Source organism: Penicillium angulare (assembly GCF_028827245.1).
Source record: "Penicillium angulare strain IBT 27051 chromosome Unknown utg000005l_segment0_segment0, whole genome shotgun sequence".
Taxonomy (NCBI): Eukaryota; Fungi; Ascomycota; class Eurotiomycetes; order Eurotiales; family Aspergillaceae; genus Penicillium; species Penicillium angulare.
The window spans coordinates 3,972,559-3,996,441 of record NW_026623164.1 but is presented as its reverse complement, the minus strand read 5'-3'; the positions used below and the strand labels follow the sequence as shown (position 1 = coordinate 3,996,441).

The window sequence follows — 23,883 nt, the reverse complement described above, 5'->3', positions numbered from 1 at the left end:
TGCGCAGTGGGGGCCTTTGTCTGGGGTTCTCATTAGTCACGCGAATGAGGAGCTCGTCCTCGGTTGGCACGGCAGTGTTTAGCCGAGCTCTACCGATCTTCGGGGTAGTGGGCTTGAGTGGTTAGTCACAGAAACGGTGACCTCCGAGACGACATCTGGAGCTTTCAACTTCATATCTGTTGATTTCTTAGAAAAATGAATGCTGTTCATTGACGGTTCTGGGACATGGCACAGATCGTGAGGATGTCGGCCTCTGATGTGTGTGTGTGGTTTGGCAAAATCGCATTGACTGGAAAATACTATAAACCGCCCCAACTTTAATGTTGAACAGCTGTCTTAGGGCGGGGTAATTCAGCATCTCATCGCTTATTTGACCTATCGACCTCATCTGCACAGCAGACATGCCTTTCTATGCAACCATGCAAAGAAAATAAACCTAACACCGTGCACGACTCAGGTCAAACATTTGAGCCTTGGAATCGTGGCTTCATGGAGTTTGGGCCTCAGGCTTTCACCTGGAAATGGAATGGGTCCGCTCCGAGTCCTTGGCGGCCCCCGGCAATTCAAATCGGAATGTTGCGACTGAGGTGTCTGATACAAGCGTACCAAATGGAAACTTTGACATGTAGTGTTACTACCAGTAGTATGTAGCTGCTAAGCTCGTACCATCATTAACCGCGAAGTGTATAAGACTTCGCTCTCTTCCCATATTCTATCCTCTCTCATTCAAAAAAGATCAAGATCATCCAACGATTCAAGCATTCTCTCCTTTGTTCTTTGATCTCGCGCCGACTCGAATGTGAATATAAGTGCGGCTTGCATCGCAGGTAGCCCCAATGGTTTGTGAAGTCTACGATGCTCTATAAGCATCCATACTCGATGGGAATATCGAAAGATGTCGCATTCGGGTTGCACCGCTTCCTCGGGCGTTGTTGTAATCACTGAAATCAAAATGCGACGGACAATGATGCTGAGAATTGCATGATGGCATATCGCCATCGCTGCCATCGTCTCTTTCACCTCAAACATGGTAGGAAGTGTATCATTCAGCTGAGAAGAAGGGACCTCTCTAAGCAATTCTTTACCTTGTATGAAACTGCTCAGTTCTTGGTCGATCAATTCCAACTCTTCCACTGCCTGATATGCTTTCTGTGATAATTCCACAGTATCCATGATATCGCTAAATGTGAGTATTGAGCGCATTCGAACAAGGGCGGGCCATAATGTCATTGCTCGTATCACTCTCAAGTAAAACATCCTTCCGCTTAGGCGGACCCCCTTCTTTACAATAATGCAGCTAGGCCTAGCACGTGGACCTTTACTCCACTTTTGCGCAGATTTCCAACGGAGCCTGGAACAAAACATTCATTAATCGGCCCCAAAACAACTGAGCAGAGTGCATTTCAACTCGAAACTTACCTCAAGACGATGTAATGATATCGCACTGCATAATGTACTCAAAGAGTTCCAGTCTTTGGGGTCATTCAACGCACGCTGTAGGCATCGCAACGCACGGCCATAAAGTTTGGGGTTTATTAAATCAGATTTATCACCACCCCTCAAGAAATGCTCATACGAGCCAATCATACAAGAAGCAGCAAAATCGATTGCTTGGGATTGGCCCAAAAGACATGGCATCTTACAAATGGAATCGTCAAGTGGTTTTAAACAGATTGAAGGATTCTGTACTTTTTGTGTCCCAATGAGTCGACTTGATAGCCTCTCTGATGTGCTCATCAGGATCGACATGCGAATACAGTGTTGGCTTGAGTTACCCGTGAGTGCATTTGTAATTTTTTGCAATGGTACAGTTCCACCACTAGATCTTGTGCCACCGTCTATAATTTTCAATGAAGGCTGCGGGGGCAGACTCGATTACCCCGTTGACAGGGCCCACAAACCGGCCATGCATGGTCATACTAGAATTAATGCGCCATGATTAGCCACAATTGCCTGTCACTGAAGTCCAAGTTCAATATTTTTTGACGTTGCGACGTCGACACGTCTCGCAGCGGTTGCTTGGCAGGGCTCCAACCATGGCGATGTTGTAAATTTTCACTTAGCAAGAATTCTTGATTCATTCAGCAGTAACTGCGAGATTGGCATTAGCTCAAGCCCTCTGGAGGAGGATCAAGATATTGAGGCGATGAGACCCTGAGACTCTCAGCCTTAGCCGCACCCTGATCGACCCCACCCCGCCTTCGCAGATTGGCTTCTTTTAGGTTTAGGCTACTTTTAGGTTTAACACTATGTCGACCCTGGAGGTATTTGAACTTCGAGTGCAAAGTATATAAACGAGTCCTCGAACTCGTTCGAATTTAATAGTTTCTCATCGACAAGAACATTCAACCCTCACATATACTACTAGTAAAACTGGCAATATGTGTCTCCTCCTATTACCCCTACTTTGCAAGAAACGCAAACACACACAGAGCAACGATCCCTCGCCCCGCCCCGTACTCATGGTGGAGCGAGAATTGGACGAAGGGGGAAATATCGAAAGGATCTAGAGAAATATGGACCTGAATTTACAGAAAAATTGGAGGAAACGAGTTGGGATCGCGGTAGCTGCGTAAGTATTGGCTCATGCTTATAAAACTCGTGTTATTATAATAACCAGTTGACTTGTCAGGGTGTGCTGAAAACATTTATTGCAATACAGTCCAAATACAAGAGACTACACAGACTGGATGGTCATATATCGAAATGGATGAATGGAAGATTTCCATGGTTTGAGATCAGTAGGCAACCCGGGGGATGTAAGATAAGTTATGGGGTCTGAGAAGACGTTGCTGCTTAGTAGGAGCACGGAACTTTTAAATGGACTATATATGAAGGGGCATATCCTTGTACTTACTAGTATTTATTATTGAGCCACGCTTTGAGGTCCACCACTTGGTATCTGTCCTACTAGTGTTTACGAATACGCCTTAGTTAGTCTAAGATGGCATTTAGATTCGTCCTCCAACCCATTTCTTTACCCACTGGCAGGCATTGAGAGATTATTCCTTCAACCCCGTTTTGCCATTTGCCATCTCTTTGATAGTTAATTCTATATGACAAAAGGTTCCGAGCATGCCAGCAGAACAAATTCAAATAATATGACCAGAATGCTTCAATTCTGTCAGCATTACGAATTATGCGCAGCAGACATCTAGCAATAACTAACTGTGTAGCCTATATTAGAAGTCAACAGGTTAGATACGACTGAGCCCCGATTTTGAATTTTCGGCTTGCCAAAAACGACCGAAATTGGGTTTCATTACCAATACGAGGCCTGCGTGAATGGAAAGGATTTCAGATCTACATGACTCCCCAAGCATGTGTGGGGGTGGTTCTTCGCAAATTGATACTTATAGGGAAATAACCTGCAACGCGAAGCCTGTCGATCCAAGCAAGTCGCATAGTTCATGGCTTCCAACATTGCATGTGTGAGAAGATAAATTAGCTAAGATGCCGATCCCGTGGACCATGGATACAGGATGGATCGAAATCAGTTTCACCGGTTTACTCGCACATATTCTTTCCGGAACCCTTATTTGAAACAGCTAATCTATACTGGGTTTAGTAACCTTTCACATACTTAAAGGGACTGTATTCGGGCATTACATGGCAGATGGCAGCGTACTTTACTGGAAGTACTTTTACAGTCGACCCTCGGCACCCTCTCGTCACAGGATTAATTGTTGTAGTACAAAGGAAGGTTTATTATTATTGTACCAGGGGGATTGACTGAGGCTATATATGACATGATCAAGTTGATTTTCAATCAACTTGGTCGTCCGTATCGACAATGCGGGAATTAATTCCGATGGTGCGGCTTGATTCCTGGCCGGCACCAATCTCATATCACAACATTAATAGCCTCCATCAACACAAATATGTCTTTCTTCCTTGAGAGAAATATTTACATGAGGAAAGGCTTATTTGGTAGAATCCAAGACAATTAGAGAGAAACGCCTTGCGTCGCCTTATCTCTGCCTCGCAAGCTCATGGTGTGTCAAGAGCGTCTGCTCTCTGGCCTGAAGTCTTCCGGCTGAAAGCGAGATTGGCCATACTCAGAAGCCTGTTGGGAATGTCCTCATCGCATTTGCTCTCTTCAGTACCTATCACCCGTACATGGAGTTTATCGGCCTCCTTCCATCGACAGTGGTGCATTTACGTCAATGCCAGATTAGCTATACCGATTAGCCTATCACGATAGTCCTCACCAAGCTTCGTCTTGCAAGTCTCTATGACCTGCAAAAAGAAATTTCTAGGATCCTGCTTCGTGTGAGTCACAGTGCAGTACTACTGGCGAAAAAAACTATATATGGTTCCAAGAAGGACACAAGAGATGCTTCTCATTTGTCATCCCTGCTAACAGGTCTCTCTAAGAGCGCCATCACTCAGCAATAATGGTCTCTTGTGTGAGGCTACATATGTCCGTATCTAGATTATAAATGTGTTCACGATATGTTCACGATAAATTACGCGTCACAGAAGGATGGCATGTGATCTGGTGCGTTTTATTCAACTACTACACATGTTCGTAGGTGAACTTGCGGTCTTCCCGGCCGCGATTTATGATCGCAAAGGGAGAGAGCAATAGCAAGTCCCAGCTTGTCTGTGGATCCCAGTTAGGGCATTTTACCGTGCACATATCAGAACCCAATACAACCTGGGAGGCCCGAAGCTAGGCAATAGCTAGTCACCAGTGGAGGCTACTGAAGGGATGTTTGAGGTTCATCAGAAGTCTCTTCGGCGATTTGCCTGGAGTCCCAGAACCAGGCCGCTTTAAAGACGAGGTATTAATGCCCCTTCTTTGGAGCATATTGACGAGTTCATGAAGGTCTGCTAACGAGCCGGCTTGGAGAGAGCCACCGCATTTTTCGCCCCGTCACTAACATCCGCTCCCTTGTCCAAGAGTAGCGTGACAATCTCTTGATGGCCGTTCGCTGAGGCGGCCTGGAGAGCGTTGCCATAAAAGCCGCCCTGCGCGTTGATATCCGCTCCCTTGTCTAAGAGTAGTGTGACAATCTCTTGATGGCCGTACGCTGAGGCGGCCTGGAGAGCGTTGCCATAAAAGCCGCCCTGCGCGTTGATATCCGCTCCCTTGTCTAAGAGTAGTGTGACAATCTCTTGATGGCCGTACGCTGAGGCGGCCTGGAGAGCGTTGCCATAAAAGCCGCCCTGCGCGTTGATATCCGCTCCCTTGTCTAAGAGCAGTGTGACAATCTGTTGATGGCCGTCCGCTGAGGCGGCCTGGAGAGCATTGCCGCATTGGCCGCCCTGCGTGTTGATATCCGCTCCCTTGTCTAAGAGCAGTGTGACAATCTCTTGATGGCCGTTCGCTGAGGCGGCCTGGAGAGCATTGCCGCATTGGCCGCCCTGCGTGTTGATATCCGCTCCCTTTTCCAAGAGCAGCGTAACAACCTCTTGATAGCCTCTGTTTGAGGCAGCCTGGAGAGCGTTGCCATAAATGCCGCCCTGCGCGTTGACATCCGCTCCCTTGCTAATAAGAACTCGTGCAGGTGCTACCAGCCCAAGGAAACAAGCATAGTAAAGCCTGGATCCTCGCGGAGGACCTGGGTCAACGTCCCAACTCCTATCAGCCTGGTACAAACGAGCCCATCGCTGAAACGTCGCTTCCTCTTCTAGAAATCTGATTGTCACCTGAACTATATCTTCGGAAGCCTGAGCCAACGCAGCGTGACCTGTCCAGCTTTCCGCGGCATATCTCGCCATCGGAAAATCCTGTTGGATCTCTTCGTGGCTACCACTGATCTCCGTGAGATAAGTCAAGCACGTCTTCGTGAAGGATATGCTAGCAGCCATAACCTGGTAATCATTCCGGCTGAGAAGATACTCTTTGACAGAAAAGTGGGCCAGATGTAACTCTTTATCCGTGGCGTGAACGATTGTCGCTAAGCCGGGACAGTAATCCAAAAGTTCTGTGTCGCAGAACAAACGACGCTTGATGTCAAATCCTCTCGGCTCTTCTTCGATCTGCGTCGCTATTACTTCTTTAGCCTCCACTAGCTTGAGAGGTCGCTTGGAATGCACCAGGAATTGTAGGAGGCGTATCGCGTCATTTTTCATTTCAGTCGGTATACTTTCAATCATCCGCTGGTACGTCTCATTGAGATTCAGAGGCAAAGATGCGAGAGCCTTCTCCATAGCTGCCTCGTGACGACATCGAGCTAGGTTGTCCAATTGACAGAATGCCCACCTGAACCTAAGTAGGGCATTAGCAGATCATCAGTATACCGATCGAACCAGTAACATCTTACATCCCGTCTGCCCCTTCGCCAACCCTCCTCTGTATTTTCTTGAGCAGGTCCGGGGACAAGGGCTTCTCTGTAAAGTCACGCCGTTGAGAAAGTTGTGCTGAGACCCACGAACGAACATCGGAGTTGACAGCCTGCTTATCAAGTGGTAGGCAGCTTTCCTTCCCTATCAAAGTCGGAACACGGCGCAGAAACTCGGACTCTGGTCGACTCGTATAAAGCAGCTGGACATGGGCTGCCTCTGGCCTAGACATTACGTCCTCGATCCACAGGAGGACATCACCCCATGTTGTCGATTCATCCAATGCGTCCAAAACGATAGAGACCTTCCTCTGGGCTACCAGCATCTTCAGAACAACAACCCCAAGCGCCTTCGTTGTTGGTTGGTCTTTGCCATTCTGGTGTGCTTGAAATAACGCATCAAGATGAATTGCAGAGTCAACCCCACCTTGATAAAGTTGGAAAGCCAGCGAGCGCAGCATACCATCCAAGGTCTGCTTTGTAGTGTCACCAAAGTCAAAGAAGAAGCTAAGGATTAGACCGTCGTTTCTGTTCGCAAGATAATCAAGCACAGTCGCACTAAGAACCGTCTTTCCGCATCCCGCGAGCCCGTGTAGCCATAACTGTGGACGCAACCCCAAATACCACGACTGGAAGACGGGACCTCCCAGGAGCCACGCGCCTGTCCCCTCATGGCGGAGCGTCCTCGCGTGGTTGGCGTTTGTAGACGGATCCGGGGGACAAAGCCAGTGCTTGATCTTATCGGCATGGAGGTTAGATCTGATGGATACAGTAGTAGCTCTTGTTGCAGCCGTCGTCTGCTGTACGCCGTCTATCTGCTGTTGCACTACTCGCAGTCAGCACGTATTCCAAATTCAATTATTATTCAGACTCGGCTATTTGCTGGTACTTTAGACACCTGCAACTGGTATATTTCGGTAGGTAGGTACTAACGCGTTTCCAATATAGCCTTTGCTGAGCACTCGGCGTCAACAACACTAGGGTGCACACATCCCAAAAGTTCCTTTGCGTATGCGGCGGCCACGGCTGCAGCATATTCTTGCCAGGTTTTCTCTTTCCGCGAGTCCGCATAGTCACAGATGCCTCGAATAACAATACATGGGAAGTCATTCATAAGCCCAGCTGCCTCCATCTCCACGCATAGCAAGTGCCCGCCAAATGCTTTGTAAAGAGAGTCTCGGGACTGGGCATCCTTAACCACCTTGTTTCCGGACGCGATCAGGCCATAGTGCACCCTTACTTCTCTTTGGGACCTTGCCCCCTCTGCTACATCTAATAACTGCCCATTTTCCTCATTTACCGGACTAATAGCCCATGAACCAAGAAGATATGCGACAATCGCGATGATCGCCTGCCACAACCTAGACAGGAAGTGGACATCTTTCTGAGACCGACGCACCTTCTCGGATACCAATAATGGGTCTTCTAAGAACTCACGCCTGGTAAATATTGGCGCTAGTCGCGGAAATTTCCTTTCCACATCATCTAGGTACTCATATATTTTCGATCCGCGTATGTCGTGATTACTTTTCAGTAGATGCGACGCATTGAGAAGCGCGTTCGGAGGTCTATTCAGCGAGCCCGTGTGGACAAACTGCCCACCCTGCTCTAGCTTTCCCATATCCCATTGTACCACCCCGTGATAGTCAGCAACAGGGTGGCTGACCACCACATCACCCAAATTGACTTTCGTCGGGATTCCGCCGCCGATCCCTACCATGAGCCCGAACCTAATTGATTGAAACGTGTTAATCATAGAGATCGCGACGGTCGCGGCAGGGTTAGTTCCCATGTTTGGTAGGCAGGCTATGACGACGTTGTGGCCGCATATTGAACCAAGGGTATATGCGTTATGGTCATTACGAGGGGTGGGAAGAGGTTCGTGCTCTTCATCTAGCATGACCCTGGCTGCGGTTTGTTCCTTTGGAAGGGCGCACACCCAGCCGATGGTATAGGCATCGTGTCGGAGTCGCTTTCGACATGGGGATACTTCGGAACTAGTTTTGTTTTGTGCTGACACTGATTGCTCTGGCTGAGATGGGGGATTCCCAGCCATGTTGAATGGAGAGCAATTTGACTAAGCAGATCATCCAGACGCTCGGGATAGGACTCGGTATGTCAATCGAGCACTCTCTTTGCTAGCATAACAAGACGTCTTGGCCCTTCTTGTCCAGAAGAGGCGTGTCACAAATTGAAATGTTGATGGAGTAGCTGTCTTTTAAGGATTCTTGATGTGATTAATGACGAGAATCAGAGTCGGACCTCCAACGAGCTGAAAGAGGGGCACGCCCTCAGCCTCGTCATCATATGACTCCAGCGCGCTAAGCAATTATCTGCACTTTCAGCTCGCCCACACCGCTTCCTAGATGGTTTTCTGTCGATCATACTTCCATGTGGGGGCGGGTAATGCCGTTCCCAGGAACTAATCGACCCGATCCAAACAGTCAGATCGAATGAGAACCCTGCATTTGCTAATAGCTAGCATCCCCCAGAACTTTACCCTGAAATCATTTCACCCGCTCACTGAGCAGAGGGGAAACCAAGATGGATTCTCCTCCCCCCCCCCCCCCAATTTGCGGCCTTCCTTCGCTTCCTCGCCAACCTCTCTCCATCCCCATCCAGATCTCTTTGCCATCTCTCCACAACATAGCTCCAAGACTCTCTAATTCGAAGCTTGAAATGATTCGACACATAATATTGAGCAAATCACTAACCACCTCGGAAATGGCTAAATCGGCCGAATGCAGTGCTTGTTCAATCATCAATATCAGCAATAACCTTCGTCGGTTCGGGAATGTCAGAGCACCTCCAAACTCGAGTAGATCGACGACAGGCCGTAACACCTCCGATAATAGAAGCACTATACGATCACCTCCTCGAAAAGCGCGGCCTATATATAGACGAGATAACTATCTTCTTATAGAACAAGCTCTATGTCCAGGTCACAAATTCAAGCCTTAAATAGGCTTTTGCTTCGGTGGGTTAGTCAAAGAAAGTAGCTGAAAGGAATAGAATACAGATCTATAAGATTTATATATATATAACCTATTAGACTTTCAATCATATTACTTGGTCCATGTAGATAAGTCTAGTTGTAATAAATAATTTGAATCTAGACGGGCAGACTGGTCTCTATTAGATACAGCACCGTTGCAGGTAGCCAACTTCTACCGTAACTAGCGGTAACAGATACTACCCGCATACTATAAAGCTAGAATCTTACTGTCTCGTATGTTTTAGGACTCCACAGATACTATAGTCTTCAAGGACTTTATTGATTAGCTTCTTCGGCATTATAAAAAATAGCATAAGCCAAAGTCCGTTTTAGTTATAGACAACACATCTTTCCATTATTCGGATCAAATCGAGGAAATGTGCATAGAAGTAGGGGCAAAGCTTATGTATCTACCACCTTACTCACCAGACTTAAATCCTATCAATACTTTCTTTTCAATTGAACGCATTCATTAGACGGAACTGGGTACACTTAAAGAAGACTCAGAACAAGGGTTTCAAACATTCCTCGAAGGGTACATTAAGGTTATTAGATCTCGAAAACAGAGTGCCTTAGGGCGTTTCCGACATTCTAGGGTGGTCATTAGCACTCACGGCTAGTTAGTAGTGTGTTGAAATTACACAATGAATGTACTAGGGAAGCACATATATCAAGGCCAGCGAGGTTGTTTAAGCCTGATCTCTCTAAAAACAGAGAGAGATCCTACAAAAATGGATAGCACTTCTCCTGATCTGTACTATCAATGGAAGGCCCAATGCTGATCACCATATTCATGCTTGGTGCACCATGAAAATCAACATAGTGTTAGAGGCGTCATGGCGTTAGGCATTACAGCGACAATAAATATAAATATATACCAATAGTCACCAAAATTACCCGAGTCTCTGTCAGCTGTATATTTAGAATTTTCATTACACATAAGTAACTAATACCCATACCTAGTGTCTATACGAGCGCCTTCTTGCGCCTTCATATGTGTTCAAGCTGTGGCCTGCGTAGCTTGGTCGTCCAACAAGAGATTCCTTACGCACTTAATCCATAAGCCAATATCTCTCATAAATTAAGGTACAATACCTACCACAATCCCTTTATCGATAAAGAATAAGGGATCTTGGTCTTCGTGAATCAGTCTAAGACCAAGACCATTAGCTAACACCACAATACATACTTACCGATACTATACTCTCAACTTTTCATCCCTAACTTTTGATTTATACCATGCGCCGTAATCTCTAACGGTTTCAGCTCTTAGTCTAAAAAGATTAAGGTCTTCCATTACTTGGTTATTGGGTAGTAGAACCAATATTGAGGTTACGGTTAAGGCTAGGTTAGAAGTATCTCTTTCCAGGGAAGATTGCACCCCCATTCAGCGACACAACAATCGAGGTATCGTCCAACCTTACCCTTCCTTTACGGGTAATCTTCCCTTCTAACAACCTCTCAAGCTTACCCTTCAGGGTCATCGGCCAGTAAGCACTTAGAGTCAGGACTATATCTTCTTTAGTATCTCGTAAGAGCACTTTCTTATTCACCGTAACTTTCCACTCTATCGTATACTAAACGCAGCTTGCCGGAAGATCGTCACTAAGCATACCATCGTCTCATTCAGATAGCTGGAGCAGTCTAGATCTTTCGGTCTCGCGTTAGCACAGGTCTTCCATATCATACTCGGAGTGATAGTCGAGGGAAGGGCTAAACTCGCAGCTTGACGCTTGCGTGCGACCATAGTATCCTGGAGTGGGGGCATATTGCGAATCTTGATCTCCGAGTTCGAGGTCCTGCGGTTCAAAATCACAGTTATCGGGATACGAATTAGCAGTCATCGTCCTCATTCAAGGGCTTTAAAGGATCCAACGTCATCATGATCACAACCAGTCAGTTCAGTAGATACTAGCCTCTATGAGAACATCAAGCCTGCTACATGATGCAAGGAAGCATTACCCACTAGTATTATCTCTATACAACTGGCTCATTTACAGTGGTCACTCTAGCTGGTAAGAGGTTGACGGAGTAGGATTCGGATTCCTACCACGTCTCGAGACGAGAAGAGCAGACAGACACCCATCTGTTTGGCATGTTTGCAGGATCAACATTCTAGAAACCCGAGAGACCGTACAGGTCTAATACAGGAGCTATTTTTATACTGTTATTTACAGCTGTATTGGATTACTGCCAAGATAGGGGTTCAGGGGAAGAGTAACTGTAATAGGAATAGCGTATTTCGGAGGAGGGTTCGAGAAAGAATCTCTGTGTGCAAATGGTGAAACCAAATTCGATTCTCCCTGTATATAGGGTCTAAGTTCTGCATTCCTAGAATATATGCCAGATCGAGTGTAAAAAAGAAAAAAAAGAAAAACCAAGGAAACAGAATGCAACCTGACCGATAAGACTTGGAGGCTGAGAAAGAGACAGAATGGTATAGAGGATATAAGACAAATTATAAAAAATGAGTTGAAACAAATGATCGCCAGCTAGAGATGAGATTAACACACCGACCGGCATGCAGATTTACTGTAGCTGGGTTGAGTGATTGATAACAGCGGGGGTAATATCAATCTGGGGATTGCATGTCTGGGGCCCGCTTCTGGCCTTGTAGTTTTGCCTCAATATAGAATTCAGTCGACTGTTCCACAATGGGGCGAGATGTCCCACATCGGATGCGGTAAATGGGTCCACGTTCTCATCCCGGATATAAGAATCGTGAAGTGATGATCCTTTCAATGATTCTTTTAACTTCGACAAATCAACCGACATTGAGATCCCAACACTATGAAGATCACATCCTTCGGGTATGCGTTCAAATGGCATTTTAGATGTTTGATACCGTTGGGCCTTCGTAGGATTTGTAGATTCTTGGCCACCCGAATGACGAATGAGATATGCTCTTGGATCATTAGGCGGTATCAAATTCACATCCGGCGACACAATGAAAAATGGTCGATCTGATGCCAAAGCAGCCTTAGCTTTGAGAAAGCGATTATGATGAGGCGAGTGAGATACCGCAGTGCTGACTTGAGAGCTTAATGGCGTATCGTTTGTTTCTTGGCGATTGCGATGGTTTCGCATAGCTTCTTTCTTTCTTTGCTCAAAGTCAAGCGCCTTCTCTAGCTCGGATTGCGTTTCTGAGGTGAAGCCCTCGCGAAGATTGGCGGCCCATCTTTCAAGAACGGGAAAACCGCGCCCGCTGTCCATGGCGCCTTGATATCCAGGCTCGTTGGACGCATTTTCATCCGGTGAAGAATCAGGGTCTTGCGTACCATTTTTCGCTTGGGAGACTCCAGAATCGGCCGCATTTTCAAGTAGATCCTCTGAAGATGTTGTTCCAAATCTTTCCTCGGCAAGCTGAGATATTGTAGGTATTGCGATTTCTTCCCCAGTAGCAGGGTCCGAAGAGTCTTGGTCTAACGAAACTTGCGTCGTCCGCGTAAACCATGTATCAAGTGCTCCATTGCCGTATTTTTCCTTGTCACGTTGTCTCGCTGCCTTTTGACCGCTAGTCACCGAGCTCCTCTGAGTAGGAGACAATTGTGAGAATGGTAAATTTGTTTGTCGAGCAACTGGGGAGGTGGATGTCAGTCGCGAGGCTGGGGGGCTCAGAAACTCAGCATTCTCAGGTGATGATTGAAAAACCGCGTTTTGGGCAGCATTCCGTCGTACATTTCCTGGAGATGAATCGCAGGATAAATTCCCAGCCCTAGCAGGCTGAGAGCCTTGATTGCGCCGCGGCGTGTGCAAGGACATGTTCATCTTTGAGGCGGACCAAGGGTTGATTAATCGGGGATTTCGAGCTTCAGCCGACTTCGAAATATGGTTACCACTGGAAACTTTCAATGGTTGTAATTCTGTACCATTGGATGAGAGATTTGAGCGAGTAGTGGTCTCTATGAAGGGAGCCGCAACAGGAGAGTCGGCCATATGGTCTTCTGCATTCTCCAGCACGATAGAAGGTTGCCTAGAATGCGGTCGATTTAGTAGCAGATCAAAATCGTCGCCTGACTGCGTAGTCTTTGGATTTCGATTTTTGACTTGGCCTTTCCTCCGGGAATCAGGAAGCGGGCCATAGTGATCTTCTAAAAGCCTCTCGACCAGATCCAACACAACTTCACGATCTTCAAAAATTACGTCATCTTTGCCCGGCTCAACGTTCACATCGTATGAGCCTTGCGGACAGGTAATTTCGAGAAAAAGAAACGGATCGGTGCTAGATTTGGTGATTTCGTTTCTGGACGCGGCCGCGCGAATGTGATTTTTGAAGAGCTTCGCAATGTTTTGGCCTATCCCCGTGGTATTCGACAGCGGCCGACCATCCACACTAATAAATTGCCCCGAGCCGTTCACCTTGGATATATCTATTTGAGTTAGTATATTATGCATGATTACCCGGGCAAACACTATTACCTGCGTCCGCCTTCGGAAGTAGAGATGAAAGGCTGTATGCACTTTGATCTGGGCCATGTTCCATGTTGGAAGAAAATTCAGATGAAAGCACTTTTTTGACTAAACAAGAAGATAACTCTCTGCCAAAGATCTTCGCTGCTGCATCTGACAGACTTGACCCAGTACTCGGTGCATACATCCAGTTATTGTTTTCATTCTTCGCCTTTAAAACTTTAAAGGAAAATTTCTTGGATGGTTGCGCAACAGCATACGCTTGAAGCAGCCTTTTGATTTTAGAAAGGATTTTGGTTATGCTTTTTAGTACCACCTGTCTGCGGACAGGTATGTGTTTGATGAAGTCAACAACACGGATGGTGGTCCCAACCGGATGAGATGTTCGCTGAGATCTGTTATTATAATTAGCCTATGCAATTCCTAAAAACGACGAATAAAGGTTAGACCTGCTGTATAATTCGGCCGTCCCTCTGGTATTTGACAGATGAGCCAGTGACGCTGGAAGCAACACGGGTAGTGATGGTGAGGCCGCCAGACATCTCGGCGATACTGGCAAGCGCTTCACCTCGGAAGCCAAGTGATGTCCCACCCACATTTCTCAAGTCGTCAATGGTTTGGATCTTGCTTGTACACGCATGTTTGCACACGTTGGCGTGATCCTCTAATGGAATGCCATGTCCGTTATCCTTGATTTGTATCACATCCACAGTATTGGATGAGATTTCAATAAATATAGAAGAGGATCCCGCATCCAAGGCGTTGTCAATCAACTCCTTCACAACTGAACAAGGATCGGAGATGACAGATGTAGATCCGATTGCCCTGACTGTGGCCTGCGGAAGGGCCTCAATCGGCATTTTGGACGAAATGTTTCAGACAGACATGACGTCGCATATTCGAAGTCAAGACATAGGATGGAATATACTAATCAAACAAGTTCATTAGAGCGAAAGATGAGAAGATTGGACGAAGATTGGATGATGACAAGAGGTGATTTCGATTCGAAGTCGGAAGTCCGTCATCATCAAACCGCTGGCTTAGTCATCCGCGAATCAACAACACGTTCAGCATCTGGCCACTTCCCCTGCTCTGCTGCTTCTCGAGTGTAACTGCTTGCCAGGCTGAAGATGTTCAGTGATGACTTCTCAATATCCCAGCTGGCACTTCCAGCGGTCAGTGTGCTGATCAGCTTCCTCGCCTACACATCTCAGTACTTCTTCTACCTGTTTGAGTCTGCACCACTCCGCCATGATGAAATCTGGAAGATCAATATATTCGCTGCCTGCATCTGGATATGCTATTATCGAGCTTGCTATGTAGATCCTGGCCGGCTTCCTGCAGATCGCAAACTTGCGACCGTGGATCAACAAGAAAATGATCGTCAAAGTGGCCGGCAAAGGTGGTGCCGTAGATGCCAGGCGTACAAACCTCTCCGTGCCCACCATTGCAAAACTTGTCAAAGGTTCGACAAGCTTTACGCGTCGCGATCGAAAATTTTATACTCCTTTACTAACACTTGTCAGATGTATTCCAAAAATGGACCACCATTGCCCGTGGACGTCAAATTGTGTCTCACACTTTACATTCCCCCACTTCATGCGCTTCCTTTTGTACGCAGTGGTTGGAATGTCTTATCTTGAGACCCGTCTGTTCGAGCGTGTATCAATTGTCTGGAGTGACCGATATCTTCCAAGTGTATGTGTCTGTCTTTGTTTTCTTCAAGTCTCATTACTGACGTTCCCAGTACATGGGTCCCTCCATCGTGCAGCTTGCGCACTTATTTATTCTCTTCATAGTTAACAGCCTGACTGTGTTTGGCCTTTTGATTCTACTTCTGCGAAGTATCTACTCGCTGGCCTTCAACATAACCACGATTGAATCTTGGGAGATTGAGAGACACGAAACCCTTGTTCGACGCGCCCGAGTTTTGGGTGGTCATCTGGAGGGTCCAGGCGGAGTCAAAGTTCAAATCAAGAAGCAGGAATTCCCATATGATATTGGGATCTGGTCAAATATCAGACAGGGGATGGGAGGCAGTGCAAACGTTAGTTCCAGACTATTCAAACAACAGACTCCTGCTTACAATGTTCATAGGTCCTGAGTTGGTTTTGGCCACTTGCAGCTACCCCCGACCGTAGGGGCGGCTGGGAATTCGAAACGAATGGCTTCGAGGGTATGTTACTTGTCCTTATCCTTTTTAGATGGAGACTTCAGTATCTGATAAATCAATAGATCCCGGATCATCATGGCCTCCACCTGATCCAGACCGTATCCCCTGGCCAACAAGCCAGACACTTCCCGACGATTCACAACTTCCAGAGTCATATTCATCTGCCAGAGAAACTGTCCACGCATTCAACCGGCGCAAATTTGGCGACATCAACCGCCCGAGACCCTTTTCTGAAGTTGAAAGACGCACGCGGTTTCACGACCGTTTTCAACAAGAGAACTATGATAGTGATGAAGATCGTAGTGCAGGCCCTGTTTATGGAGATGACTCGGACGAAGGCGAAGAATCCTGGCGAAATGCGGAAGGGGAACGCCTTCGAGATTTTGGCGTGGATGAGGACGTAGAATTCTACGACGAGGATGACGTCCCGTTGGCAGTACTCATGGAAAGAAGAAATCAACATCGATGATGCATGATTTGTTGTGGATGGGCTCTGGATACTCCAATGTATATAGCACAATCATGGAGCCTGTATGCTCCTTTCCCAGTACCATGCTACATCACTATTCTACTTGGAAGGCTGGGCTATCGCTATACGTTACAAGCTTCGTCTCGAGCTCGTAGTAACTCTTTCAAGGAGCAGTGGCGCATCATTGGATCCAATATCTCAAAATTTGGCGTGATCTTAACCAACTACTACTATTTTCCCCCGAGGCCTTGGTGGCTTAGAGAGCTCCCGATTGGGCAATGATAATGGTACCATCTGTGGTACCGGATCTGTCCAAGCTCTTTGATTCCATTTGTTGGACGATTTGGTGTCCTTCGACGACCTCTCCGAAAACAACGTGCTTGCCGTCTAGGTGAGGGGTAGGAGCGAACTAGACTTGTCAGTATACATTTTCATACATCAATTGATTATAGTTGAACTTACTGTAATGAAGAACTGCGAGCCATTGGTGTTGGGACCGGCATTCGCCATAGAAAGAAGGAAGGGTTTATCGTGTCGCAAGTTGAAGTTCTCATCTTCAAACTTCTCGCCGTAGATCGATCTGCCACCGGTTCCCTGTGTATGCTATAAGCTCGCCATTCTGGCTACTGGGCCCAATCCAGCTGCGTAATGTAAAACTTACATTTCCTCGAGTGAAATCACCACCCTGTGCCATGAATCCGGAAATCACACGGTGGAACTTCGAACCGGCAAAACCAAAGCCTTGCTCGCCGGTTGAGAGGGCGCGGAAGTTGCCAGCTGTCTTGGGGACAACTTGATCATAGAGCTGGAAAACGATTTGGCCCCAGGGGACGGCTGGGATGTATTAGCATAATCGTTCAAGTGAGATAGTGAGATAGTACAATTGCGTACTGCTGCCACTGCGGTCCTGATAGGTGATATCAAAGTACACCAAAGACATTATGAAATTTCAATGATTTTGTGATGAAGAATGGGGTTTGAAGAGAGATGTGAAGTACTAGATGACAAGGGCGGGGGTTAAAAAGGAGGGGCAATCTATTTCTCCACAGAGTGTTGTTCATTTGATTGGCGCGTGGTGAGGAATCTGTGAGAATGGGTACAATGTGTGCATCCTTGTTGCCTGGTAGAGGTGATTGGCCTATTGCAAAATTTTCATGCAGAGATATGACGCTCGTCTCTGAGGCAAACTTGAAATTGTTACGGTGAAGGTCACAATCTGGTAGTGGCATGTGTTGACGCATATTATCTGTGAGATATATCAATTCATTGACTCTGATAAACTGACGTGTTCTAGATCATCATTTTGGAGAAAGAGAAATGATGCAAATATTACAAAAGATGACATTAGAGATCGTGAAGCCCACTAGGATCATGGTTCGTGTGAACTAAAGACTGTAAGAATTTTCTAGAAATAGTTTATTTACTAATCCATGATAGTAATATCGAACTTTTGTAGTGTTCAAAAAGCCCCCCGCAGAGTTATACCAATGGCGAATAGTGCGGGGTAACATTGAGTTCATCCTGCGTCCGAGCATCAATGTCCTAAGCACTCTAAAGAAAATAAATCCGGTTCTTCGAAGATCCACACACACACACAGCGATAACATTTTGAATGTATCCCATCTTTATTGAATATATTCATCAATTTGTCTATACTATAGACTTCGGATTAAGTATCCGTAAATATGACGTCAGTAGAAGCGGAACCTCGAATTCCGCGATGAAACAAACTACTCACCGAGGATAGACTATTTAGCCTATTTCTCACAAGGTTCTTTTGTCCCAGAAACCTCATTGGTCTTCAAGCGCCTATAATTTTCAATCATGGCTTATACGGGCCACTGCAACTGCGAGAACATACATATCACACTGCCTCAGCAGCCGCCAAGCTCGGTCCCATGTCATTGGTGCGTCTTGGTTCACTCGTGCCTTATTTGATTACTGAAACTGATACATATATGCGGTGACAATTGTAAGCGTGCGGGTGCGGGTGCGGGTGCAGGTAAAGATTATATTCATCGGAGCAATATTCCTAATATGCCATAATTAACTTGAACGTCGATTTTCCTTGCAGCTTTCTCGGTAAACTACTTCATTCCCATGAGTTGCATCCCTGGGCACATACAACGCCCCATTGTTATAAAACCGCTGGTCCTTCGACCCTACGACCTTAATATGATCATATTATTCTTCGTGGCAGCGGGAGATAACCCCTTCCTTAAAATCCTCAGCCTGTCGGGTTTTGATCGGAGACGTAATTGAGGGAATCTGCGACCGCCTGAACGTCCACAACAGCAAAATGTCAACAATGGAAGAAGCGTTAGCTTCTCGAAATCGAGTATCGGAGTATCATGTATATCACGAAGGCATGGATCATGTCGTCATCACTCCTTTCTTGGATCCGACGAAAGAATGGGGCTACAATGAGAAAAGATATAAACGCCAGACTGAGGATCGCACCTATCACCAACGCGGATCCAAAGATTCAAACAGTTATTTCCTGCATAAGCCAATCTTGTTATTTTGCGATCCGCCGCGCACACTGCGGCGTGGTAGCAGCAAAAAGAGGACACCGCTGTGTCTGATAATCAATTCGGCGTTCTGGCGCGAATGGAATATTCAACTTTCTTCAAATCTCGAAGAAATCATCGATTCCCGAGGCATTGTGAGGTGGGAACATCGAAGCAAACCCAATAACTACATTGGCAAAAATGATTACGCACTTAAGGGGTATAAGGTACGGACATGGTGGGTTTGGGGTGAATCTGGAGGCGAATACCATCATCGTGTCAACGCTCGACGGAAGGGTTTACGCGAGGGAGGAAAAAGGGAAATACGTGCGTTCGAACCTGCTTTTGCAGAGGATTCTGTGAAGTTGAAGTGGGCTTCTCCATTGCGCAATACGAGGGAATATCACTTTGAATACACCGGTATAAGCTTCTGGTAGGAGGAGGGACGGGCGATTTCCACGCCATGGATAAGACGTCCGCAAAGCTGATGCCCCTGAGTCATCTAAAGCTCGTTGCACAGTCGGCGCACGGAGAAAATGTTATTGTTGCCCATTATGTATCAGACATTTCTTCTAAAAAGGTTGGGAAGCTATTGGTAATTGATTCTGCAGTTGTCAGGCTGCTTGAGGATACTTGCGAGAATGGTCTTGCAATAAGACAGACAGTGCCAGAAATTTAATTGAAACGTCACAAGGGCCAGATATCAAGGCCACTAGGCTTCAGGAGTTGGTTATTGCGACTGTTGCTGGGGAATGGGAGAAGCGGATGACAGTTTGGTCTATCATGATGCTCATCGTCACTAAAGGCAATGGAATGAATGTTGGGAATATTTGAAAAGGCGGCATGAACCTTTATTTGATTAGTGCCACCCGGGTATCGGTCATAAGGGAGCTTTGGATGAGTTATCCTTTCTTAAGTAATATCTAGGAGGGTTTCAAAGTGGATGTTCCTTCATATTGAGTGCTGCGGCTATATGAATAATTGGACTGTAAAGACCGAATCTGTTTCCATAAAAAGATCATACTCAAATCCACGTTTCATATCTCATATCCCACGGAGGATGACTAGATTACTTCTCGTACTCGATCATCATTCTTCTTAAACCGGATTTTAGGCTGCCTCACTAAGCCGAAACTTTGGTTTTAATGAAGGCCAATGCCTGGGCGCCGTACTCTGCACCATACCCTTGGTGGGTCGCCGCATCACTTCCGTTACAGCAATAAGGATCCGAAGCGTCACAGTAAGACTGGATCTTACTAGCCGATGGGCAACTGAAGCCCGCAGCACGCTCGTCAAACTAGACACCGTTAGCTTTTATTGAGATGGAGAGATACGGGGTGATCATACGCCACCAGCAGCACAAGTTCCAACTTCATACGACAGGCCAGCCCTGAACATGGGATCACCCATAAAGATTGCAGCTTTCACCATATTCACAGCAGAGGATGATAACAAGACTGCAGTATTGGTGTAACCCTGGTTAGGATCACCGCCACCACATAGTGCAGCGTCCATAATCTCGGCTCCCTAAGGCAAGAAGTCCCTTACGTTAGATCCTCGAGCTACTAAGATTGAGTGTGAATGAAAGTCACTTACTTGAGAGTATCCAACCAGAACCAGTTGGGTAGATGGACACTCAGAGTTGAATGAATTGACCGCCGACGCAACAGCTTGAATGCCTTGAGTAGCCGAGCTAGAATAGCTCACGCTTCCACAAGAAGATTGGCCCCCGCACGCAGGATATGAGATGGCCTCAGCTGTTGAGCCTGAATAGGCACTCAAGACTTCGTTAACCACGGTGATTGATGATCCGTATCCGGCAGATGCCGTCGTTTCGCGTGCACCGAATACATGTACGCTAGGGCAGCTTCTCTTTTCGACGGCAGCCTCGAGGGGAATAGAGAAAGATCCTCCGATGAGCGCGGAAAAGGCCAAAATTTTGTTCATCATTGTGTCTGGGATAGAAATTTGAAATATGTGAGAGTTAAAGAACAATGCCCAATTTTTGGGATTTCTTGAGGCTTGTCCAAGTTGTCTTTCTCTGAAACTGGATGGACTTCATCTCGGTCTCGGTGGAGACCATGGCCAATTTATACACAACACCTGATGAAACATCTGGATAAATTAGACTGGGCGATTTTGTCTCGACTCTTTACAACGACACAACTGTCTGGTAATAATAAACCTCCTTTCGACCGAAGAGATAATTTTGCCTAATGATATCGCAAACTTTGTATTTGGTCGAGTCGTATAAGACTCCCTGTATAGATTAGCCATGTGTCCGCATATTTAGCAGCCGGATAATCAGCCTGAATCAGAAAATTATTGAAAAGGGTCGCTTGAAGAAGCTAAAATCATTTTAGCGGCGCCAAATTGGGGAAGGGTCTAGTTTTGAACTTGAATGTGACACCTATTGCAGATGAACTATATCACCCCCGCATTTTTTAGGGTAGTAAAACCGATGATCCTTCAAAGCGATCGGACAACACACCCTTTGGACCGATATTTGCAGCTTTCCTAGCACAGACATGGAAATTCAGGCTACAAGTAACTGAAATTTCGTGGAAATCTGCAGTAGTAAGCTTGATTGATGATTCCTGTATTCTATTTGAATGCATAGGTATTTTCCTGCATTCATTATCATTACCTGAAATGTGGGGGCAAATCAGCCGTTCCAAGGCTCCTGAAACTCACTCACCTGGGCATTCAACCCTGCATAATACAAGGATAATATTCGTGGTATTGATCTCGATGAGTCGGAGAAAATATAAATGGACTGATGAGTGACTCAAGACTCAAATAGCTAACAATCGCAGCCGAAATGCCTCTTTTGAGCCTCGAACGTCATTTCCAAGCGGGCAAACAGGCAAGGGGAGCAAAATCCCATGAGGCTCCGTCAACACCAAATTTAACCAACGCCTTAAGGATATGTGCTCAATTGAAAGATGTTGTCATACGAGTTTTCATTGGTGATACAGTGTATGTTGATCCTTGCCGGGAGCGTGACAAGGCTGATGTCAGGTTAGAATATTGTGCAAAACATTCATCACAGCCCACAAGATCTTCAAGGTTTGAGTCCAAAGCCCACCAAAGCCAACATTCGCTTTATTCGATCAGTGGAGAACCAAGCTGGGTCACGGTGTGTTAAGAAAAGACAAGACCAGATAAGGCTGCACAGCGCATCGAGATTAGAGCCGGTTTACGAGATTGTTGAATAGTATATTCTGCCACCATGGATACTTTCCTTCAGATATGTCGACTCTATATTCCATTTTTTCTATGTCTCAATCTTCAAAATGTTCGGCAAAGCTGGCATCGCCGCTGTCTCCCTTTTGGCCTTGACGGCTATCGCGGCGCCACTGGACAAATGTAAGAATCAACCCCCACTCCCCTATTTGGAAATGAAAGGTGGGCTGTCAGTGCACACTGCCGCTGTCACATCTCTCCGATCCCACACAAGGCAAAGGGATTTAACCTCAACCACATGGTCAAGCGAACACTTCAGAGCCGCAGTGATGATATTCATGTCACTTGCCACAAGCCTGCACCATTCACTTTGTCGCGCACTCCATTTAAATCCTCAGGACACACCATGAACCTCAAAAAGCGCAACTCCAATGGACCAAACACCCGCAGCGCTGCTCATGAGCTGAACCGAGGAGGATCTAAGTCAACAAAGTCAGCAACTCTGCGGTCTTTGAAGGACAGGCTATGAGTATGCGACTTCTATAACATTTGGTAACCAGACGTTAGAGGTCATTGTGGATACGGGATCGAGCGATACGTGGGCTCCCGAGCTTGCTTTTTAAGTGTTGCGATAAAGAATCAAACAACAGGACTTCTACAGCAAATTGTGCGTTTGGGCCCGGAAGATATATACCCAGAAAGTCCCTTAAGATGATCCCTGGAGAGCTTTTGACCATTTCATATGGGGATGGTGAATACGATTCTGGGTACATAGGCTACGAGAACGTCACCCTGGCCGGTGTCAGCGTAAATCAGACTATCGGTCTCATTGATTAAGCTGCGTGGACGGGTGATAACCTGGCTTCTGGATTGGTTGACCTGGCATATCCCGCTGAGTATGCCTTTTTTTCATACCCTTATCCATAAATACTTATCTAACATGGTCAATTTAAGACTCGTGCCACGAATAAGACGACGCGGAAAAGCAAGGTCTATGATCCTATCTTCAAATCCGTGTACAAGCAAGGCTTGGTGGACTCATACTTCAGTCTGGCTATCTCTGGTAATCTCTCTGGGGATGCAGGCTACCTGACTCTTGGCGGTCTACCTCCTATAGACTTTAACGGGACTTGGGCTAGCACCGATATCATAGTCACAAATGTCGCCGGCGATGAAAAGGGAATGGACTTTTACACTATCAACATCGACGATCTGAAAATGAACGGCAAAGCGTTGAAGAGCGGTGGTAAGAATAACCAGTACATCGTAAGAGAAATCAGTGGAATTCCAGAACTTGGATCATATACTAATACGTTACACCTGTAGTTTGACTCTGGAACCACTCTAAACTACCATACCACTGCTGCTGCCAACGAATTATCAAATGCATTCCACCCCAAGGCCAATCGAAATGACGATGGCAGATATGAGGTTGACTGCAATGCTAAGGCCCCAAGCCACGAGGTTACAATCGACGGAACGGCTTTCACTATCAACCCTCTTGACATGATCTTATACAATGGCGAGGATGATGATGGCAATACTATCTGCCAGACAGGCTTTGTCGATAACCCGGAGTCGGCATCGGAGGACGTCTTTATTCTTGGTGATACTTTTTTGAAGAATTTTGTCGCCGCTTTTGATATCGGTGCTAGTGAGATGTCATTTGATCCAAATGAGCAGTACAACAACAATGACCCTTACTAAGAGGAACTGTTGAAAACTTGAAAACTTGAAAACTTGAGTATTTTGATGTTCTTATGACGCGGTACAATGTGAAACATGGATCTATCGAATTAAAGACAATACCATATAAATTTCTTAAAACGAAATGAAACTTGAAGCTACTG

At 46.2% G+C, this 23,883-nt stretch overlaps 12 protein-coding genes across 12 annotated transcripts; 5 read left to right on the top strand and 7 right to left on the bottom strand.

Annotated features, from left to right (window-relative positions):
• Nucleotides 1-726: 726 nt before the first annotated feature.
• Nucleotides 727-1,230, bottom strand: N7478_008861 (uncharacterized protein; the record flags this gene model as incomplete). The annotated part of the gene is made up of 1 exon (XM_056925075.1): nucleotides 727-1,230. The coding sequence occupies one exon, from the start codon at nucleotides 1,228-1,230 to the stop codon at nucleotides 727-729; it is 504 nt and encodes a 167-aa protein (XP_056777801.1).
• Nucleotides 1,231-4,836: 3,606 nt separating this feature from the next.
• N7478_008860 (Pfs NACHT and ankyrin domain protein) lies at nucleotides 4,837-8,346 on the bottom strand (the record flags this gene model as incomplete). Its single annotated transcript, XM_056925074.1, has 3 exons — nucleotides 4,837-6,217; nucleotides 6,273-7,116; nucleotides 7,224-8,346. The coding sequence occupies 3 exons, from the start codon at nucleotides 8,344-8,346 to the stop codon at nucleotides 4,837-4,839; spliced, it is 3,348 nt and encodes a 1,115-aa protein (XP_056777800.1).
• Nucleotides 8,347-10,949: 2,603 nt separating this feature from the next.
• N7478_008859 (uncharacterized protein) lies at nucleotides 10,950-11,129 on the bottom strand (the record flags this gene model as incomplete). The annotated part of the gene is made up of 1 exon (XM_056925073.1): nucleotides 10,950-11,129. The coding sequence occupies one exon, from the start codon at nucleotides 11,127-11,129 to the stop codon at nucleotides 10,950-10,952; it is 180 nt and encodes a 59-aa protein (XP_056777799.1).
• Nucleotides 11,130-11,814: 685 nt separating this feature from the next.
• N7478_008858 (putative DNA mismatch repair protein) lies at nucleotides 11,815-14,555 on the bottom strand (the record flags this gene model as incomplete). The annotated part of the gene is made up of 3 exons (XM_056925072.1): nucleotides 11,815-13,655; nucleotides 13,705-14,083; nucleotides 14,145-14,555. The coding sequence occupies 3 exons, from the start codon at nucleotides 14,553-14,555 to the stop codon at nucleotides 11,815-11,817; spliced, it is 2,631 nt and encodes an 876-aa protein (XP_056777798.1).
• Nucleotides 14,556-14,722: 167 nt separating this feature from the next.
• N7478_008857 (uncharacterized protein) lies at nucleotides 14,723-14,948 on the bottom strand (the record flags this gene model as incomplete). The annotated part of the gene is made up of 2 exons (XM_056925071.1): nucleotides 14,723-14,896; nucleotides 14,922-14,948. 2 exons carry the CDS (start codon nucleotides 14,946-14,948, stop codon nucleotides 14,723-14,725), a joined length of 201 nt encoding a protein of 66 aa, XP_056777797.1.
• Nucleotides 14,949-15,294: 346 nt separating this feature from the next.
• pfa4 (putative palmitoyltransferase with autoacylation activity Pfa4) lies at nucleotides 15,295-16,337 on the top strand (the record flags this gene model as incomplete). Its single annotated transcript, XM_056925070.1, has 4 exons — nucleotides 15,295-15,393; nucleotides 15,443-15,742; nucleotides 15,793-15,871; nucleotides 15,931-16,337. The coding sequence occupies 4 exons, from the start codon at nucleotides 15,295-15,297 to the stop codon at nucleotides 16,335-16,337; spliced, it is 885 nt and encodes a 294-aa protein (XP_056777796.1).
• A 256-nt stretch (nucleotides 16,338-16,593) lies between these two features.
• On the bottom strand, nucleotides 16,594-17,277 carry N7478_008855 (uncharacterized protein; the record flags this gene model as incomplete). Its single annotated transcript, XM_056925069.1, has 4 exons — nucleotides 16,594-16,746; nucleotides 16,800-16,931; nucleotides 16,999-17,171; nucleotides 17,229-17,277. 4 exons carry the CDS (start codon nucleotides 17,275-17,277, stop codon nucleotides 16,594-16,596), a joined length of 507 nt encoding a protein of 168 aa, XP_056777795.1.
• A 1,359-nt stretch (nucleotides 17,278-18,636) lies between these two features.
• On the top strand, nucleotides 18,637-19,526 carry N7478_008854 (uncharacterized protein; the record flags this gene model as incomplete). The annotated part of the gene is given in 2 exon segments (XM_056925068.1): nucleotides 18,637-19,267; nucleotides 19,285-19,526. 2 exon segments carry the CDS (start codon nucleotides 18,637-18,639, stop codon nucleotides 19,524-19,526), a joined length of 873 nt encoding a protein of 290 aa, XP_056777794.1.
• Nucleotides 19,527-19,970: 444 nt separating this feature from the next.
• N7478_008853 (putative acetyl xylan esterase (Axe1)) lies at nucleotides 19,971-20,797 on the bottom strand (the record flags this gene model as incomplete). The annotated part of the gene is made up of 3 exons (XM_056925067.1): nucleotides 19,971-20,144; nucleotides 20,195-20,374; nucleotides 20,444-20,797. The coding sequence occupies 3 exons, from the start codon at nucleotides 20,795-20,797 to the stop codon at nucleotides 19,971-19,973; spliced, it is 708 nt and encodes a 235-aa protein (XP_056777793.1).
• An 871-nt stretch (nucleotides 20,798-21,668) lies between these two features.
• Nucleotides 21,669-22,065, top strand: N7478_008852 (uncharacterized protein; the record flags this gene model as incomplete). Its single annotated transcript, XM_056925066.1, has 2 exons — nucleotides 21,669-21,868; nucleotides 21,900-22,065. 2 exons carry the CDS (start codon nucleotides 21,669-21,671, stop codon nucleotides 22,063-22,065), a joined length of 366 nt encoding a protein of 121 aa, XP_056777792.1.
• A 266-nt stretch (nucleotides 22,066-22,331) lies between these two features.
• N7478_008851 (uncharacterized protein) lies at nucleotides 22,332-22,562 on the top strand (the record flags this gene model as incomplete). The annotated part of the gene is made up of 1 exon (XM_056925065.1): nucleotides 22,332-22,562. One exon carries the CDS (start codon nucleotides 22,332-22,334, stop codon nucleotides 22,560-22,562), a length of 231 nt encoding a protein of 76 aa, XP_056777791.1.
• A 182-nt stretch (nucleotides 22,563-22,744) lies between these two features.
• On the top strand, nucleotides 22,745-23,740 carry N7478_008850 (uncharacterized protein; the record flags this gene model as incomplete). Its single annotated transcript, XM_056925064.1, has 3 exons — nucleotides 22,745-22,840; nucleotides 22,988-23,299; nucleotides 23,360-23,740. 3 exons carry the CDS (start codon nucleotides 22,745-22,747, stop codon nucleotides 23,738-23,740), a joined length of 789 nt encoding a protein of 262 aa, XP_056777790.1.
• Nucleotides 23,741-23,883: the final 143 nt, after the last annotated feature.